The following is an 18,128-nucleotide window of genomic DNA, read 5'->3' on the forward strand; positions in this document are numbered from 1 at the left end:
CAGTAAGTACCTTGTTTTAGTATTTCTAGTCCTGACGCTACTTAGCTCTTCTGTCCTTGTGTACTAGATCCCATAAGCTTTGGCTTTTTCAAAGACCTGTTCCTTTAATTGTCCTCTTTCTCCAGGATCAAAACCTTTCCTCTCTGAGTCCTTCCTACTGGCATATAAATGTGCTATAATGTCCCTTATCTCTTAAAAAATCAAATAACTTTCTTTGACCACACACCCCCGACCCTACACACACACACACACACACAGTTTCCACTTCCTCTTCTTCTGTTCTCTCTTGAACCCATTCCAATCAGGCTTTCATCAAACCAGTCTCCTGAAATATCTCTTGTCAAAGTCACCAGTGGCCTCCACATGGCTATATGCAAAGGTCAATTCTCAGATCTAGCTTACTTGGCTTAGTAGTATTGGACACACTTGATCACTCCGTATTTGAAACACTCTCTTCACTTAGCTTTCAGGACCCCACACTCAGCTCTCCTGCTCCACTGGCCACTTATTTTTCATTCTCATCTTCCTGACCTAACACTGGAGAGAACTAGAAGTCAATTACCAGATCTTTTCTCTATCATAATTCATGTCCCAGGTAATGTCATCTGTGACATTGCTTTATATAATATCTGTATGTTGAAGATTTCCAGATGTGTACCTCCTACCATAATGTCTGCCCTAACACCAGGTCTTTTTAAAAAATTTATTTCAGAGAGAGAGAATCTCAAGCAGGCTCCATGCGAAGCACAGAGCCCGACACGGGGCTCAATCCCATGATCCTGGGACCATGACCTGAGCTGAAATCAAGAGTCAGCCGCTCAAGCCACCCAGACACCTATTACAGTCTTAATAGACATCCCTCTCAAACATAAAATGTCTGAAATCAGATTTTGATTCCACCCTTCCTGATCCCAGCTTCTTCCCCGAATATGCTTTCCAGATTCTTGCTCACCTTAGCAAATGGGATGTATCCAACCTTGTAAATACATTCACTTCTTGAGACACGTGACTCGGTAGAGCATGCAACTCTTGATCTTGGGGTTGTGAGTTCGAGCCCTATGTTGGGTTTGGAGACTACTTAAAATCTCTTTTAAAAATGAATACATGCACTTCTCCACACCTCTATTGCTGTCACCCTGGTCCAAAGCATTTATTGACTAGCTTGTCACATTGTGCCACAATTCTCCATGCTTCCATCATTGCCTTACGCTTGGCTCCTCACCTACCAGCCAAACAGGAGTCAGATTATGCTATACCTCAGCCCAAAACTCTTGACTTCCTATCTTTATATTCTTACAGCACTTACGAGGCTCCGTCTCCAGTCCCAGCTGTGTCTCTGGCCTAGCCCTCTCTCCCCTGCTCTGCTGTAGCCACTAAAGTCCTCTCTTTTCCTCATGTTACGCATGTTCCTGCCTCAGGGATTTGCACTCTGACGTCACTCCTGCCCGGAGTGCCTCCCTTCAGGCATCTACATCTCTCTCGCTTTATCAGGTCTTTGCTCAAATGTAGCCTTACTGGGGAGGTCTTTCTTGATCGGCCAGTGTAAAACAAAACTCCCCATATCCTGTCTCTCTCTTACCCTGCTCTTTCTTCCTAGCATTTATCACCACCCGACATGACTGTTCTGTCATTCTTCCCTCGAATGCAAACTCCATGAGGTGCTCGGTTTTGTTCATTGCTCTGTTCCCCGTGCCTAGAAGAGTACCTGGGCCATTGGGTAAATCAACAAATCAGGCAAATCACAATAAATACTGCCCTTTGGCATTTGTTTACTGAATTCTAGGTTTTTCTTGGTTTCTGTAACATTCTTTTCTGGGTCTCTTTAAATATCCCTTCGGTTCCCTGAGATGATCTCAATATGTTGTTCCATTACCGTTCAGTATGAAGCAGCCCTGTTGGGAGAGCTCTCGTTCAAGGCTCCTGGCCATAGTTTATTATTGCAGGCTCTGATCCCATCTTCCCGAGTCATCGATTCCACTTTGCCTGTACGCCTCACCTCCATCACTAGCTTCACTGAAACCAATAAGCCTGGATCTTTGTACAAATGGGTTTTATTGATTTCATCTGGAACTTTCAGAAATTTACACAAAATTGCAGCGAGCAGGAAGGCAACAAGATATTTTCAAGCTGAAGCACCCAGCCATCTGCCATTAAGTATATTGTAGGGAGTGGGGGGGGGGGGGGAATTACCCAATTGCCTGTCAGCATCTGGCACAGGAGGGTCTCCAGCCTGCCGCCCTCGTTTCCTTGGCAGGTACAGGACCTGTTCCCAGTTCCAGACAACCTTGCTTTGCAAAACCCCTCGTGTTTCCTTTCAACGCACCACCAGAGGGCGGCCTTTCATCATATTCTACTTGAATTTTACCGCCAGTGAGTCAGTCACACGTCAATCATTTCAATGGGAAGTTAGAATATTATGCCAAAATTGTTCAAAGTTAATGAAACTCTAGGATTACAGTGTTATCCCCAAAACTGTGGAACCAAACGCTTCCCAAAGGAAAGTCATCAGGTCGACAATGACAGAGAAGAAACCCTTCCAGACTGTGATGTAGCTCAGAAATAGTGTTTGTAGAAGGCTGCTCTTAAGTATCGGGAGCAACTATTTCTTGAATTCATTCATAGCGGCAGATGTAGCGTATAGATATGTCGGTTTATTTTCCTGCAGACGTGAAATTAAAAGATTGAGGTAAAGAAGAGAGTTTTACTGTCTTTTCATCGGAAGGTATCGGTGTGTGCTGTGTATAAAGAACAAAAGGCGAAGCAAGAGTAACACACACATTAGGCATATTAGTCACTGCGTAGTAATCAAAACCAGTATCATCGTGTGCCATAAACAAGCACAGATTAACTACTAAACAAGTCCCTTGTGTCAGATTCAGTCATTTCTTTCTCAGAGCAATTAATTCCCTTTTGTCATAAACCACAGAGAGGGCAATTAAAAGAAAAATGTATCCTTGAGGAGTTGGATACGCTCCAGCCAGATTTAGCCCTAAAAATGGATCCCTAAAAAGAGGAATTCAGTTGTGTAGAGGACCTTAAAGAATATCGCCTCGCGTCTTTCTCCATCTTTCCCTGCTTTGTATCCTCAGTGGCCTCTTGGGACTAATCAGGTTTGGCCATGATAGCAATCAGAAGAATCAGTTACATTGAATAAAACTATCCAAAAATGTATGAAGACAGTCAATTCTGTCTCCTATTCATTCCCTGTGGAAAGAAATAAAAACACACAAAAATCTTAAAAACTGAAGCCAGTCAAGCAAGCCTGAAAAAGAAACCTAGATTTGGCTACATTTTTGAAAGGAATCTAGTCTTGTGAGTCTCATTTTCTGGCTTTGATCTGGTTGTCAGTCGGGATGGACTTGCCCAAATGATGGCCCACAGACAGGCCAAATTTTTCGTTTTTCTGCTCATCCTGCACTTCCTTTTTCATTAAGAACCCTGCCTGGAAGTTTAAGTCAAAGAGGCTACTTGGAGCAAAATACAGTGGCGTCTCATCCCAGATATTTTCCAGGCGTTTCTTCCATCCGTCCAGGATCTGAATTCGCGCGTCCGTAGGAGTGTGCCCAATGCCGTATGTCAGCTGAGGTTCCAGGACTTGGAAGCCACAGAAATGCAGAGTGCCGCTCTGGGGATACACGGAGAACAGAGGTGAGTCACAGAACAAACCCTATACAGCTTGTACCACAAACAAACAGAAGTAATGTAGGCTTTCCAACAAGACGCTCCGACGTGGGGGCCTGAGGCACCCTGGAGAATCAATTCATAGCTATTTTCTCTCACCTTCTAGCGCTCCATTCCTAGCCGTTACCTATTTTAGCCTATTCAGCTGAGCCCTTGTTTAAATGAACAAAATCTTGAAACCGTGCCAGCCTGGGATCCTCTGCCAAAGAGCCGGAACTTCTTTCACATAAGGGAGTTTCGGCTTCTTGGCAGAGGACTCCTGCCAAGGTATGTGGATGCGCCTTTCTCCGCCTCTCCTCCTAACTAGATGAGCCTCAATAAGTGACCTGTAGAATGTATTCTCCAATATTCATGTTAATTCTCCGCCGTTCTAGGTGGCCACCGCATTTGCTCTTCTCTCCAACCCTCTTCTGTATAAGAGATCATCTTCATAGTCCAGTGACCGACCACCCAGGAACCTCCCTCAGACTCCACTCTTGTTGGCTGGGCTAAATCATTTCTGAAATTTTCTAATAGGTGGTGAGGCCATAGCGGCAACCTGGAGAAGGCCAGGAAGACTGGAGACAGAGATCGGTTGTCTGGAGTGGGGGCCCATGGCTATACAAATCTAGGGGTTATCTGCACTAGCCTTTGGTTAGGAGACAGAGCTGTTTGGACGCGTGCATACCCAGGTTACTCTTGAGTACAGGGGCCCGGGAAGACTAGTAAGGCTTAGAAGGGAGCTCCCTGGACTTCTGAATTATTACGTTGCTTCCGTCCTCACACCTCAGGTCTGTTTTCAGCTGCCATCTTGAGAATCTGGACCCCCCAGAAAGCTCAATTAATTAATCCCCGGGGAAGGTTCACTGAAACAAAGTAACCTGAATTGGCCAGAGGATGATATTCATGTCTCCGTGGATACCCTGCAGCGAGTACATGGAGCCGCTGCCACCAGTGGTGATGGAAAGCACGGTCTTCTTATTCTGCGAAGGAAAAGTCATCACGCTCCACGTCTCCTGCATGACGGGAGGTTCACGAAACGGCCCCAGGGCTGTTCCTGTGTTCTTTTCGACACACAAGTCCAGCCACCTGCTATTTCTGTTCCTTCCTCCCACACTGGCTCCTCTGAGCCACGCAGTATGACTCCAGAAGTCAACACTCGAGGGCCAGCCCCGGAGTCCACTGCTGGTGCCTAGTGGAGTTATTTGTTGTGTCCGTCTCCCCGTGGGGCTCCGCCTGTATCCAGGCATGTAATCCAGGAGACCTCAAAATGTGTCCGGTGTAGTATTTGGGTGTCTACGTACATACAGAAAATAGTCTCATGAGGCCTCCACCACCCAGCCTCAACGCTCAGCATCTTGCCATTCTAGTTTTGTCTAATCTCCCCACCCCTTGTGTTCCTGGGGTATGTTAAAACAAATCCCAAAGTCCTGTCTAAATATCTTCACACAGAGGCACCTGGGTGGCTCAGTGGGTTGAGCGTCCGACTTGGTCTCAGGTCATGATCTCGTGGTTCGTGGGTTCGAGACCCACGTCGGGCTCTGTGCTCACAGCTCAGAGCCTGGAGCCTGCTTCGGATTCTGTGTCTCCCTCTCTCTCTGCCCCTCCCCTGCTCACACTCTTGTCTCTCTCTCAAAAATAAATATTTTCAAAAAATTAAATATCTACACGCACTATTATCCAGCTCTCCCAGGAGCCTGACCTTAGTACCCAATTCTGTTCAGAACTCTGCCTCAGGACAGAAGGCAGCCCGGATCCAGCTGTTAGAGAAAGCAGAACCATCCACCTACCCGGAAAGGTCCATTGTCATACATGGCAGCATACGTGTACGCGAACCCCCCTATGAGCACTCGTTCAAACCAGCCTTTCAGGATGGCCGGGACTCCGAACCACTGCAGCGGGAACTGTGGGGCAGAGCACAGAGAGGTCACAGCAGGAACTACCACCAGCGAAGAAGGCTCAGGTGCTTGGCTGACGTCACAGAAGAGCAAACCCTTCTTGGGGCCCTTGTCGTTGCTTCCGGAGGAGTTAGCACATTAAAGAAAAATATTGTCCTTGGTCAGTCAATTTGACGCTCTATTTCTGCCTAAAAGAAACAAGTACCGGGTAGGTCTGAAGAAAGCCACGTGCAATTATGATTTGTTTCTACAAGATCACATTTCGCGGCCGAGTCTAGACAGCAAGGAATGCAGATAAAGTTTGCTACGGTGTGTGACGCAAAATACAAAATCGATATTTTGTAGGAGTGCTGTCAACAATGTGAAACGTGTACCTGTGTTCACGGATGTGAAATCCTACCGTTTAGAATAAGCTGCACACGGGGCACCTGGGTGGCTCATTCGGTTGAGTGTCCGACTTCGGCTCAGGTCATGATCTCAAGGTCCGTTGAGTTCGAGTCCCAGCATCGGGCTCTGCGCTGACAGCTCAGAGTCTGGAACCTGCTTCAGATTCTATGTCTCCCTCTCTCTCTGCCCCTCCCCCGCTCATGCTCTGTCTCTGTCTCAAAAATAAACACTAAAAAAATTTTTTTCAAATAGAACAAGCTGCACATGAGTGTGCGCTCACACAGGCGAACAAATGACCCGTGTGCGCTCGGTTTATCAGGGAATTCCCATGGAAGAGTCTTGTCGGCCCTCTTGTCCTAATAAAAGCAGCACGAGGACGATACCAGTATTTCCTCTTCTTCTCCCTGACTTCGGATTTAAACACAGGGACACCGGGGACAGGCCCGATGAGACAAGTTTAGCACAGAGAAGGAATTTGTTGGATTTGATATCTTTCCCTGATATTTGAAGGGTTATTGATCCACAGGAAAGGGGGCAGAAGGGGCCGGGGTTTAGAACAGAAAGAACATGAGATGGAGCACAAGATTCGTGTTCTCGCCCTGAATCTGCCGTGGACACGATGCAAGACCTTTGTCACATAAGCCCCTTACTTTTGCTAAGTCTGATGGGCCTCATCTGTAAAACCAGGGGCTTGAGTAATCCCTAGATTACTCTGCAGATTACTCACAACTCTGCAGTTGTGAGGGGCCAGACCTGAGGCTTTTAAGATAAATGTGTGGGTGGCTTAGACACGTAGATTTGGTCCCTGTGAATGTTCTACAGTCAGAGCTGAAAACAGAATTGGTTGGCTTGCAGCATATTGAAAGTTTATTCTTCCTCTGGTTGTTCTTGGAGAAGTGAGAAAAGTGAGCAGGGGGCTAGCCCCAGTGGTACCTTGGGATAAATTAAAGTATCGCTTCCTCAGGACGCTTTATTTCTATGTTGAAAGACTACCATACAAGTACACCGACTCCTGTAGTAAGACTTTGCCAGGGGCGCCTGGGTGGCTCAGTCAGTCAAACATCCGCATCCGGCCCAGCGCTAACAGTGCAGACCCTGCTTGGGATTCTCTCCCCTTCTCCGTCTCTGCCTTTCCCCCACCTCACTCACTCTCTCTCAAAATAAACATTTTTAAGTAAAAAAAAAAAAATTAAAAATTAAAAAAGACTTTTCCCTGTCATCTGTTTGTAAAATGTTATAAGTATACAAATCTGAAGTGTCTACCTTGTGTTTCGGTATGTTGCTTTTTCTAGTACACAACTTGCACCGTTGTACTGATAGTAAACTGATGCATCAGATAGAAGCCAAATTCAAAGACCACCAAGGTCCTTTCCAATTCTAAAATACGGTGATTCTGAGAAGCAGAACTGAAAGCTGCCACAGTGGCCGCAACGGCCGCACTAGGAAAAGATGCAGTGGAAAACGCTGACCAAAAAGGCATCCTTCGGGGCACTGGCTCATGGGGCGTGGCTTTGACTGCTAGCGACAGGCCTGAGGGTGGAACGGAAGACCTAAAAGTTTGGATTCTTTGCAGCTGATTGAACAGTTGCAAAAGCCGCAGCTGGTGTCACCCTCCTCGTGCAGTTTCTAGGGTCACATCTGGTCCATGTTCAATATCAAAAGGCAGGTTAGAACCGGTAGAAGCAAAGTCATTGAGTCCAGTGTGGCATTTCCGGGAAAGAGGATTGACAAGGAGCTCGTACAGTACGGACCGCCTGGCGGGGAGACAGCTTCCACGAGAAGAGGGGCGGGAACACAGGAAGCAGGGCAGCGCCCCCTTCAGCTGGGAGGCTCTGACCGCAGGGGTCCATGCCCTGTGCTTCACTCCGCGCTCGTGCAGAGAAGGGGTCAGGTGCAAACTCTGAGAGATCCCACAAAGAATCACTAACTGAAGAGAAGCTCAGGGCTCACTGGTCATCTTTGTAGTCACATATTTTTGTCTAAGTTTATTTATTTATTGAGAGAGACAGAAGAGATAGCGTGTATGGGAGCGGGGGTGGGGGGGGTGAGGTGGGGGGGCAGATAGAGAGGCAGAGAGAGAATCCCAAGCAGGCTCCCGGCTGTCAGCACAGAGTCGGACGGGGGGCTCAAACACACACACCGTGAGATCGTGACCTGAGCCGAAACCAAGAGTCAGGCTTCGTTAAGCCACCCAGATGCCCCATGTAGTCACATATTTTCAGAGTAGTACAGCCAGGTTCACAATATCTACAAATCTGTGTAACACCACCCCGTTTGAAGTCATCACCCTTCTTTATAAAGAAGGCGCTGAAGTGCATAAGTGACTTTTCCTAAGATCACATAGCTAATTAGGTGACCAGTCTAGGACAGTAAGAACTCAAGCATCCTGACACTCCTTCTGATGTCCTATCGCACCTGAAAAATCACAAGGTCTGCAGCTTCCAGCTTCTTTTGTTCCGCCACAATATCGGGGCTCAGGCGGCCTTCTTTATAAGCTAGAACAGACTCGGCAGGATACTGAAAGTTCTCGGGGTCCTTCAGTGGACCTGCCAGAGGAAAATGACAGGCTGGAGTCAGAGGGGCCGAGGCTGAGCCACAGAACCCACAGGCGAGTTGTGCCACAGAGACCTAATTAAAGGGGGGGAAGGCTGATCCTACCTGTGATGTCCCTTCTGGAGATGACGGGATTGAAGTTCATGGCATACAGGTCTGACACAGTGACCTCCCATCCTTTCCTCTTCAAGGCCTCTACAGCAGCCTCCTTCATGGCATGGTTGAAGGACGTCCTCTCTGCGTGGGCCAGTACGATCAGTGCTCTTCTGGCTATTTAGACACACACAAGACATATGGAGAAAATCAGTTTCCAAGCAGCAAAGCTTTAGCTACAGGGCAGCCGAGCCAGGATCCATAATAGAGGAGTGAACTCTGCGAGGCATTGGGTGATGCAGTCCATCCACAGCAGCCAGAAACATATTTTCTCCTTAAAAGTACCAACGAATAAAGGACGCATTTTAATGCAGTGGCTAATTTTGCTGGCATACTTAACTGGCCATCTGCATGAAAATGGACGTATCCTCTTAGAAAATGGACTTATCCTCCTGACACCTTTTTTTTTATGTTTGTATTTTATTTTTGAGAGAGAGAGAGTGTGTGTGAGTGGGGGAGGGGTAGAGAGAGAGGGAGACAGAATCCAAAGCAGGCTCCAGGTTCTGAGCTGTCAGTGCAGAGCCTGACGTGGGGCTTGGACTCACACACTGCAAGATCATGAGCTGAGCCGAAGGGACGCCCAACCGACTGAGCCACCCAGGCACCCCCCTGCTAACACCTTCTATTAGGTGTCAGGCGTCAGTGTCTTGGTTCCCCTCATCAGGGGGTAGTGGCAATGTTCTATTTCCTGGGTGCTGATCACACAAGTTTGTGAAAATTCACTTCGAATTTTCAGTGTGTCTGTTGTATTTGTGTTGTTGTTTTCACTATCCCACAAACACAGCTCGTAGAGCAATAGATTCCTGGCAGAGTACGGATCTAAAGGAAGAATTTGTATAACCTCAAGATGGAGAATACTTTGTAAGAAAGACTAGAGATTCAGCAACCACGAACGGAAAGCTTGCCAGATAAAGCCACATAAAAATTAAAAATCTGTGTGTACCAGAAGGCACCATAAACAAAGTCAAAAGACAATCAACGGGGAGCAGATACCTGCAACTCTTACCACAAAGGGTTAAAATCCCAACGAATGCCTACACACAGAAAAAAGACAGACTACACAATAGAAAAATAAATCAAGGATATGAGCACTCTACTCACAGAGGAGGAAATGCAGATGACAAAAAACAAATGAGCAGGTGCCTTGCCTGGCCTGTCAGGAAAAGCAAATTAAAATGAGATATCATTATTTACCCATCAGATTGGCAAAACAATTTATCATTATTTACCCATCAGATTGGCAAAACAATTTAAGACAAGCAACACTGAGGGCTATTAAGATTGCAGGAAAGCTAGCAGCTGCCAGTGGGAACACGAATTGCTTCCACCCTGGGGGAAAGTAATGAGGGCGAATCTCTTTAAATTTTGAGGACGCATAAATCTTGACCTAGCTCTCCAACTTTGGGGAATCTGTTCTACAGACTAAAAGCGTTGGGATATAAGGATGTATGAGCAAGGACGTGGACTGTGTCATTCTTCTCACTGGCATTCACTGACTCTTTATGGGGAATATTTGAATAAATTATGGCACATACACATTACAGACTAGTATGCTGTTAACTGTATGGAGTTACCCAGAAAGCTATCCACGATGTATCGTTAACTGATCAAATGAAGCGAGTGTGAATCCATTATTATAAAAGACAAAGAGGGGCGCCTGGGTGGCTCAGTCGGGGAAGCATCCGATTTCAGCTCAGGTCATGGTCTCACTGTTCCTGAGTTCAAGCCCCACATGGGGCTCAGGGCTAACAGCTCAGGGCCTGGAGCCTGCTTTGGATTGTGTCACCCTTTCTCTCTGTCCCTTCCTCACTCACACTCTATCACTCTCTCTTTGTCTCTCAGGAATAAAATAAAATTTTTAAAAAATACAAAGAACGAGGGGCCCCTCTCTGGCTCAGTGGGTAGAGCATGTGACTCTTGATCTTGGAGTCATGAGTTCGAGCCCCACGTTGGGTGTAGCCATTACTTGAAAAAAAAAAGACAAAGAAACTACATATATGTGTACGAATATTTGCAGCATATAGGTATGAGGGGAAAAAAGATGTGGAATAATTACATGAAACTACTGACAGTGTTCTTAGCTAGGTAAGAGATGTTAAGGGCATAGAGACAGAGGGGAAAGATTTGCTTTTTTCTTGGACCTCCTCTGTATTACAAAGTTGTTAGAACCAGAATGTTTTCCTCTTGCAACAACGGCATTTATTTTAGTTTAGTTTAGTTTTATTTCTTTAAAGTTTTATTTCTTTATTTTTAAGTAATCTCCATATTCAATGTGAGGCTCAACCTCACGGTCCTGAGAGCAAGAGTCACAGGCTCTTCCAATTGAGCCAGCCAGGCACCCCTTTTTATTGTCTTTTACTTGACGTATACTTGACACACAGCGTTGCATGAGTTTCAGGTGGACAACACAGCGATTCCACACGCCTACACCTTACACCGTGCTCACCCCCGGTGCGCTCACCTGTCAGAGCACACGACTCTCCTACAAGACCACCGCCCATATTCCCTGTGCTGTACCTTTTGTCCTCGTGACTTATTCATTCTATAACTGGAAACCCGTATCTCCCCCTCCCCTTCACCCATCTGCCTATCCCCCTACTCCCCCTTGGCGTCTGGCAAAGTCAGTTTGTTTTTTGTATTTACGGGTCTATGTCTTTTGTTTGCTTGCTCATTGGGTTTTCAGATTCCACAAACAAGTGAAATCGTATACTATTTGCCTGTCTCTGGATAACAGCATCAACGGGTGCTTACTTCGTGCTAGGCACTGCTCTGAGCGCTTTGCATTCTTTTCCAGTTGTCATGGCAACACCATGAGCTAGATACAATCAGTATCCCACATTAAAGATGGGGAAACTGAGGCACCGAAAAGTTAAGCAAGTTACCCAAGTTTACATGGCAAGTGGTGAAGCTGGAATAATGTAAAAATATGAAGACATAAGGGCGCCTGGCTGGCTCAAAGGAGCACGGAGCTCTTGATCTCAGGGTTGTGAGTTCAAGCCCCATGTTCGGTGTAGAGATCACTAAAAAAATTAATAAATTATAGATAAATCCATGCAACCATGTGCAGGCAGCAGGGCAGGGAATGGAGTTTACCACCAACACCGCTCCTAGTAATTGGTGTCGCTGCCTCATTTCTCCCTAACTCCTAACATCTGTGCCCACGGGCGGAGCTCCAGCGGGAGCAGCTGCTCTGGGTTAAAATCGGCCGGGCGGCAGCTTCGGCCCTAGCCTGCCCAGGAGCCTCGCCTCGTTCGCTCTCGCTCGCTCGCTCCTGGCGTTTCAGACTCTCCAAACTCCGACGCGGGGAACAGAAGTCTGATAAGGGATTCAAATTCTGGGAGCGATTTACCTACTTTGGACGGCCTGGGGAAAAGTTCAGGAGCTCCTGAGGCTGCCTTAACAAATCCCTGCCCCCTCTTTATCAACTCCAGGACTCACCACTCTCGGGAGAGATGTGAGTATATAAAGTTCTGACAAGCGTTTTCTCTGTGACGTACCTTTGCATTAGTTCTATCAGTGTTTACTGAATACTGCTTTGTGAGTTTATATTCTTGTGGCTTACTTTTTCTGAGCTATGTATATAGATATAAAGATAAATTTTTTTTTTTACTTATCAGTATTCACAGGCACTTCTGAAGTAGTAAAATACAAAAGCACTTGCCATAAAATGACTGAATCAGGATATCTAGCCCTTGCTTTTAAAGGAGCTCATCACCTGTAAGCTATAGGACGCCTGCTGCTTTCAAAAATAAACAGGGGCGCCTGGGTGGTTCAGTAGGTTAAGGTCGGGCTCTTGATTTCGGCTCAGGTCATGATCTCAGGGTTCCTGAGTCCGAGTCCCACGTCAGGCTCCAAGCTGATGGCATGGAGTAGGCTTGGGATTCTGTCTCTCCTCTCTGCCCCTCACCTGCTTGTGCTCTCTCTCTCTCTCAAAATAAGTAAATAAACTTAAAAAAAAAACAAAACAAAAAAACGATGTAAGATGAGACACAAAGAAGAACATATTTGCCAGAAACAAAACCAACGGTGTTCAGTATCTGGTATATATAGATTCCTGAAAACAACGCAGTAGAAAAAAATGGTCCAAGGTTCTAAATATACAACAGAACACTGATCGGCAGTCAGTAGAGCAGAAGCGCTCCTGGGCCAGAGTTGAAGGGCAAATGGGTGACTCCCTCTCCAAACAGCATGATACCAAGTCACTGGTGGCCAGGTCCTTTCATAGACAAACCTGGGGTTTTTTGGACTTGAAGTGTTCATTTTCCCTTTCTGCCACTTAACTAGCTACATGACCCGCTTGACATCCTCAGAATTTCCCCCTAGGAATGGCGGTAAGACGTGCACACAAAAAACTAATGGCATTAGCCTGACGGGGGAGGCAAGGAACAAAATTCCAGAGGAAAACTGTTGACTTCGGGCTAGCTGATTAGGGAAGGCCTTCAGAAGGAGCTGCCATTGAAGGAGAGGTTTGAAAGCCAAATGAGCTTATTACCAATATCCCTAATTTAATATTCATTTCTGCTTGCCATGCACATAATTGACCTGATGGAGGCCACTTGGTAATGCAGCTGAGCATATCTTTGTGAACGCAGCTCTCTCCCTGTGCTGGTTCGCTTTCAAGATTTCATACCCTATGAAACGTGCTCCCCATTCATCATCACTTCTCTGTGTCTTGAAATCCCTCATTCCTTCCCCACCCTCTTTTTTTTTTAATTTTTAAAATTCTGGTTAGTTAAGGTACAGTGTAATATGATTTCAGGAGTAGAATTCAGTGATGGATCACTTACATACAACACCCAGTGCTCATCACAAGTGCCCATTTTAATACCCATCACCCATGTAGCCCATCCCCCTGCCCAACTCCCTCTGTCAACCCTCAGTTTCTTCTCTATCCTTAAGAGTCTCTTGGGTTTGTTTCTCTCTTCTCTTCCCCCCCACTTCCCATGTGTTCATCTGCTTTGTCTCTTAAATTCCACATATGAGTGAAATCATATGTTACTTGTCTTCCTCTGACTTACTTTGCTTAGCATGATACATTCTAGGTCCATCCATGTCATTGCAAATGGCAAGATTTCATATATATATATATATATATATATATACACACACACACACACACACACACACACACACACACACACATACACACACACAAACACACCACATCTTCTTTATCCATTCATCAGTCAATGGACATTTGGGCTCTCTCCATAGTTTGGCTCCTTCCCCACCATCTTTTATGTTCTGTTCCCCCCAGCACATCCACCCTAGCATGAGCCCTGCTCATGTTGTCCCCAACTCTTTGTCTCAGCCTCCTGACCAGGGTTTACTGAGCACCTGTATCCACCAGGCACTGCTCTAGGCATTTAGGATACATCCGTGTACAAAAGAGACACAAATCTTTTATTTTCGTAGAGCATACATTCTGGTGGCCAAAGTATCCCGAATGTTTCGGGGGAGCTGGTCTCTGTCCTCCTCTGTTACTCTAACATTCCTATAATTCTCTGCCTCCAACCGCAGGCCAACCTGAAACCAAGCATTCACTGACATTCCAGATTGAACAGGACTCGCTCAACCTGTAGCTTCATTGAAGACCAACACAGAACTCAATGTTCTGGGGAACATAGGGAAAGATAAAGCTGGCAGAGAAAGAAAGGGATGGTGGTACATTGTTTTAATGTAAAGCACATCTAGATCTATTTAACAGTAAAAGATAGATTACCCACATGATCCTTCTGGCAGGAAGAATAAGCAATCAAGGAAAACCTGTTACAAGTGGAATAAGGGCAAGCCCTCCTGTCAGTTTCATGCATTTTGTTCCTGCCTTCCGGGCTCCCTGGGTTCCTCACGGAATGCATGCCTGCCGGTCAGAGGAACCCAGTAGTTACAAACAAATGCTCTGGATGCTTCCATTAATGTCAAGACTTAGCTGGATACAGTTAATACTAGTTAAACAAGGTCCAAATCATCCCATTTTCTCTCATTCTCCCCCCCCCCACCCTTTTTTTTTAAGTTACACATAAGTACAGAATATTCCGTAAGATTGCCCTATACTGTGCTGGTGTCCTCAGGCCAGCAGAAGAATGATATAGAGGGGTGCCCAGGTGGCCCAGTAGGTTAAGCATCTGACTTTGGCTCAGGTCATGATGTCCTGGTCATTGGGTTCGAGCCCCGCGTCGGGCTCTGTGCTGAAAGCTCAGAGCCTGGAGCTTGCTTTGGACTCTGTGTCTCCCTCCCTCTCTGTCTGGCCCTCCCCTGCTCACACTATGTCTCTCTCTGTCTCTCAAATATGAATAAACATAAGAAAAATGAAATAGAAACAGCCTCTATCGTGCGTGCAGGAAACCTTGTGAGCTACCCAGCAGTCTCTCCCAGATGCTTCTCCTCCAGGCTTTCAGAAACTCTGGGTGGGCTTCCAGTCCCCAGCTCAGCCCTTTTCATAGAGATTCTAACCGTAGGTTGTCAACGGCAAACAGCAGGCTCATCCCCTCAATTGTGGCAGGCGGAGATTCTCTAGGTGTATGTGTGTTTTCAGAAAGAACAAGGCTCACAGGGAAGGAAATGACAAAAAGGTAGAGTTCTGTCCCAATTGAAGAAATGGCTTTCTAAACACTAGCACTGCCCCATCTCGGAATGAGGCTCTCTGGTAAACAGAGCCCCCTGCCCCTGCAGGGGCTGCAGCTGGGGTGTCTTAGAGGCATCAGATAAAGTTGCAGTGACCTGTAATGTCCCCTTAGGTTGATGGTGGAGAGCGGAGGTTCTGCCACTGAAATGGACCATATACAGGGATCGGGTCTGCCCCATCCAAGGATCACAGACAAAAATGTCTCCTGAACAGGGGCACCTGGGTGGCTCCGTCTCTTGAGCTCCTGACTCCTGGTTTCAGCTCAGGTCATGATTTCTCGGTTGGTGGGATCGAGCGTGGAGTCAGGCTCGGCACTGACAGCCTGCAGCCTGCTTGGGATTCTCTCTGTCTCTCTCTCCCCCACCTCCCCTACTCATGATTTCTCTCCAAAACAAATAAATAAACTTAAAAAAAAAAAAAAAAAAAAAAAAAAAAAAGGTCTCCTGGTCAGGCAGCCTGGGATGGTCTCTATCCAACTAAAGGGTACAGGTTACCCAGGTCCAGCACACTCATCACCAGATCTTTCAATTTTCCTCCCGAAGCAGGGAATTCACATTTTTAAATAAAATAACCTATATTTACTATAAATATCAGCAACTTATTCCAAAATGTTTTAAATTCTATAAGGCCAATCAAGGTGTGCCAGTGGACCAGATTTGGCCATTGACAACGGCCCGTTTCTGACCTGTTTTGGTGGAAATTTTCTGTTTCCAAGGTCAAGTCTCTGTTAAATGCCCACCTAAGTTTGTGGGTATGGGGTAGAAAACAGGAGCTCCCCTTCCCCCGGTGTCTTATTAAGGCTCAACCTGGCATCTTAACGCTCTCGCTTTTTCAGTTTTGAATCCAGGAGAAAAACTGAGCTCTAAGCCCCTCCAGGATCCTTGCAGACAGCTTAGGCCTGGGGGTGCCCCAGCTCCCGGACGCGGCACTCACCAGCCAGGGCTCCGGCTGTGCTGATTGGCTGCGCTGCTGGTTGTCAGGGCGACCCTGGCCGCCGCTGAATCCTCGCTTTGCGGGGTGGGGGACAGCAGTCAAGCAGCGGCTGGGGCTGCACCTCGGGAGGTTGGGCGTGCAGCCTGCAGAGCGCCCGCCACTTTATAGCTCCTCGCGCCTGCCCGCTTGGGGCTCGGCCTCCCGGGGTGGAGCCGGCTGCTCGCCCCTGGGGCGCAGGGCGGGGCGTGCTGTGGCTGCTCTTCAGGGAAGGGAGGGGGGTCTGAGGGCTGGAATAGGGTGCCCTGGGCACGCATGGGATATGGGACGGGAGGGTGCAGTTAAAGGGTCCGGGTGTGGGTGGGAGGCAGGCCCATGTGGACCCTGTCCAGGAAGCACCTGGGGACAGCAGGGGGAAGTTTCCGGCGGAGTCCCAGCGCCCCCGCGAGCCTCTCCCAGTCCTGGGAAATTGCCTCCGCACGGAATGGGGTGGGCAAAGAGAAGGGTGTGCTGGGTGTGGTCCTTAAGCCTCGGATTCGCTGAGTCACTGTGACTCTGGACTTAGATTTGGAGGGCCGAGGTACCTTAGGAGACGTGTTCCAGGAGAAGGGAATTCATTTCTTCCTTTGCAATGTTCACATTGTGCACTGGGGGTCTCAAAGGACGCACTTCGCTGGGTGCAAACCCCTGCTCCTCAGAGTGGGAATCTAAATGGTTTAGTCCAAGGCTGGCTGGAGAGATAAGTAACAGGGAAGCATTTAAAGAATAGCCAAGACGAAGGAAAGTTGACTGGCTTTACAAAGGCTGACTTTAGGCAGCTGACCAGAGCAGAGAGAAAAGTTTTAAATCCCTACCAAGTGAAAGTTACAGTAAAGTCTTCATCCTACGGGTTGTACTGTGCATGTCTTACTGTGTTTTACAGGTACTGCATTTTTTTATACATTGAAAGTTTGTATAAACTTTGAACAAATCCATATCACCCCCTTTCCCACAGCATTTGCCCATGTTGTGTCTCTGTCACGTGTTGGCAATTTCCTGAAATGTTTCGAACCTTTTCATTAAATTTGGTATGATCTGTGATTAGTGATTATAACTCACTGAAAATTCAGAGGATGAGCATTTTTTTTAACGTTTATTCATTTTTGAGACAGAGAGAGACAGAGCATGAATGGGGGAAGGTCAGAAAGAGAGGGAGACACAGAATCTGAAACAGGCTCCAGGCTCTGAGCTGTCAGCACAGAGCCCGACGCGGGGCTGGAACTCACAGACCACGAGATCATGACCTGAGCCGAAGTTGGACGCCCAACTGACTGAGCCCACCCAGGCGCCCCTGATGAGCATTTTTAAACAAGGAAGTATTTTTATTAAAAAAATTTTTTGGGGCGCCTGGGTGGCGCAGTCGGTTAAGCGTCCGACTTCAGCCAGGTCACGATCTCGCGGTCCGTGAGTTCGAGCCCCGCGTCAGGCTCTGGGCTGATGGCTCGGAGCCTGGAGCCTGTTTCCGATTCTGTGTCTCCCTCTCTCTCTGCCCCTCCCCCGTTCATGCTCTGTCTCTCTCTGTCCCAAAAATAAATTAAAAACGTTGAAAAAAAAATTAAAAAAAAAAATTTTTTTTTTAAATGTTTATTCATTTTTGAGAGAGAGAGAGAGAGAGAGAGAGAGACGGCACGCAAACAGGGAAAGGGCAAAGAGAGAGGGAGACACAGAATCCAAAGCAGGCTCCAGGCCCTGAGCTGTCAGCACAGAACCCAATGCAGGGCTCCAACACATGAGCTGTGAGATCATGACCTGAGCCCAAGTCAGATGCTTACCCAACTGAGCCACCCAGGCACGCCAACAATGAAGTATTTTTAAATTAAGGTATGTACATTGTCAGTGCTATTGCACACTTAATAGACTAAGTATGGCGTAAACATAATTTT

The 18,128-nt window shown here is 47.0% G+C and overlaps 1 protein-coding gene across 3 annotated transcripts; it reads right to left on the reverse strand.

Moving 5' to 3' along the window:
- Positions 1 to 804: 804 nt before the first annotated feature.
- Positions 805 to 16,655, reverse strand: NQO1 (NAD(P)H quinone dehydrogenase 1). Of its 3 annotated transcripts, none has more exons than XM_042919676.1 (6): positions 16,210 to 16,655; positions 8,604 to 8,768; positions 8,361 to 8,491; positions 5,451 to 5,564; positions 4,542 to 4,643; positions 805 to 3,625 (listed from the first exon to the last, which is right to left on the reverse strand). In XM_042919676.1, exons 2-6 carry the CDS (start codon positions 8,710 to 8,712, stop codon positions 3,320 to 3,322), a joined length of 762 nt encoding a protein of 253 aa, XP_042775610.1. In that variant the 5' UTR covers positions 8,713 to 8,768; positions 16,210 to 16,655; the 3' UTR covers positions 805 to 3,319. The 3 variants fall into 3 exon arrangements, with proteins under 3 accessions (XP_042775610.1, XP_042775611.1, XP_042775612.1); XM_042919677.1 differs by lacking the exon at positions 16,210 to 16,655 and adding an exon at positions 12,005 to 12,087; XM_042919678.1 differs by lacking the exon at positions 16,210 to 16,655 and adding an exon at positions 12,001 to 12,038.
- Between the last annotated feature and the right edge of the window lie 1,473 nt (positions 16,656 to 18,128).

The sequence above is a fragment of the Panthera leo genome, chromosome E2 (assembly GCF_018350215.1).
Source record: "Panthera leo isolate Ple1 chromosome E2, P.leo_Ple1_pat1.1, whole genome shotgun sequence".
Taxonomy (NCBI): domain Eukaryota; kingdom Metazoa; phylum Chordata; class Mammalia; order Carnivora; family Felidae; genus Panthera; species Panthera leo.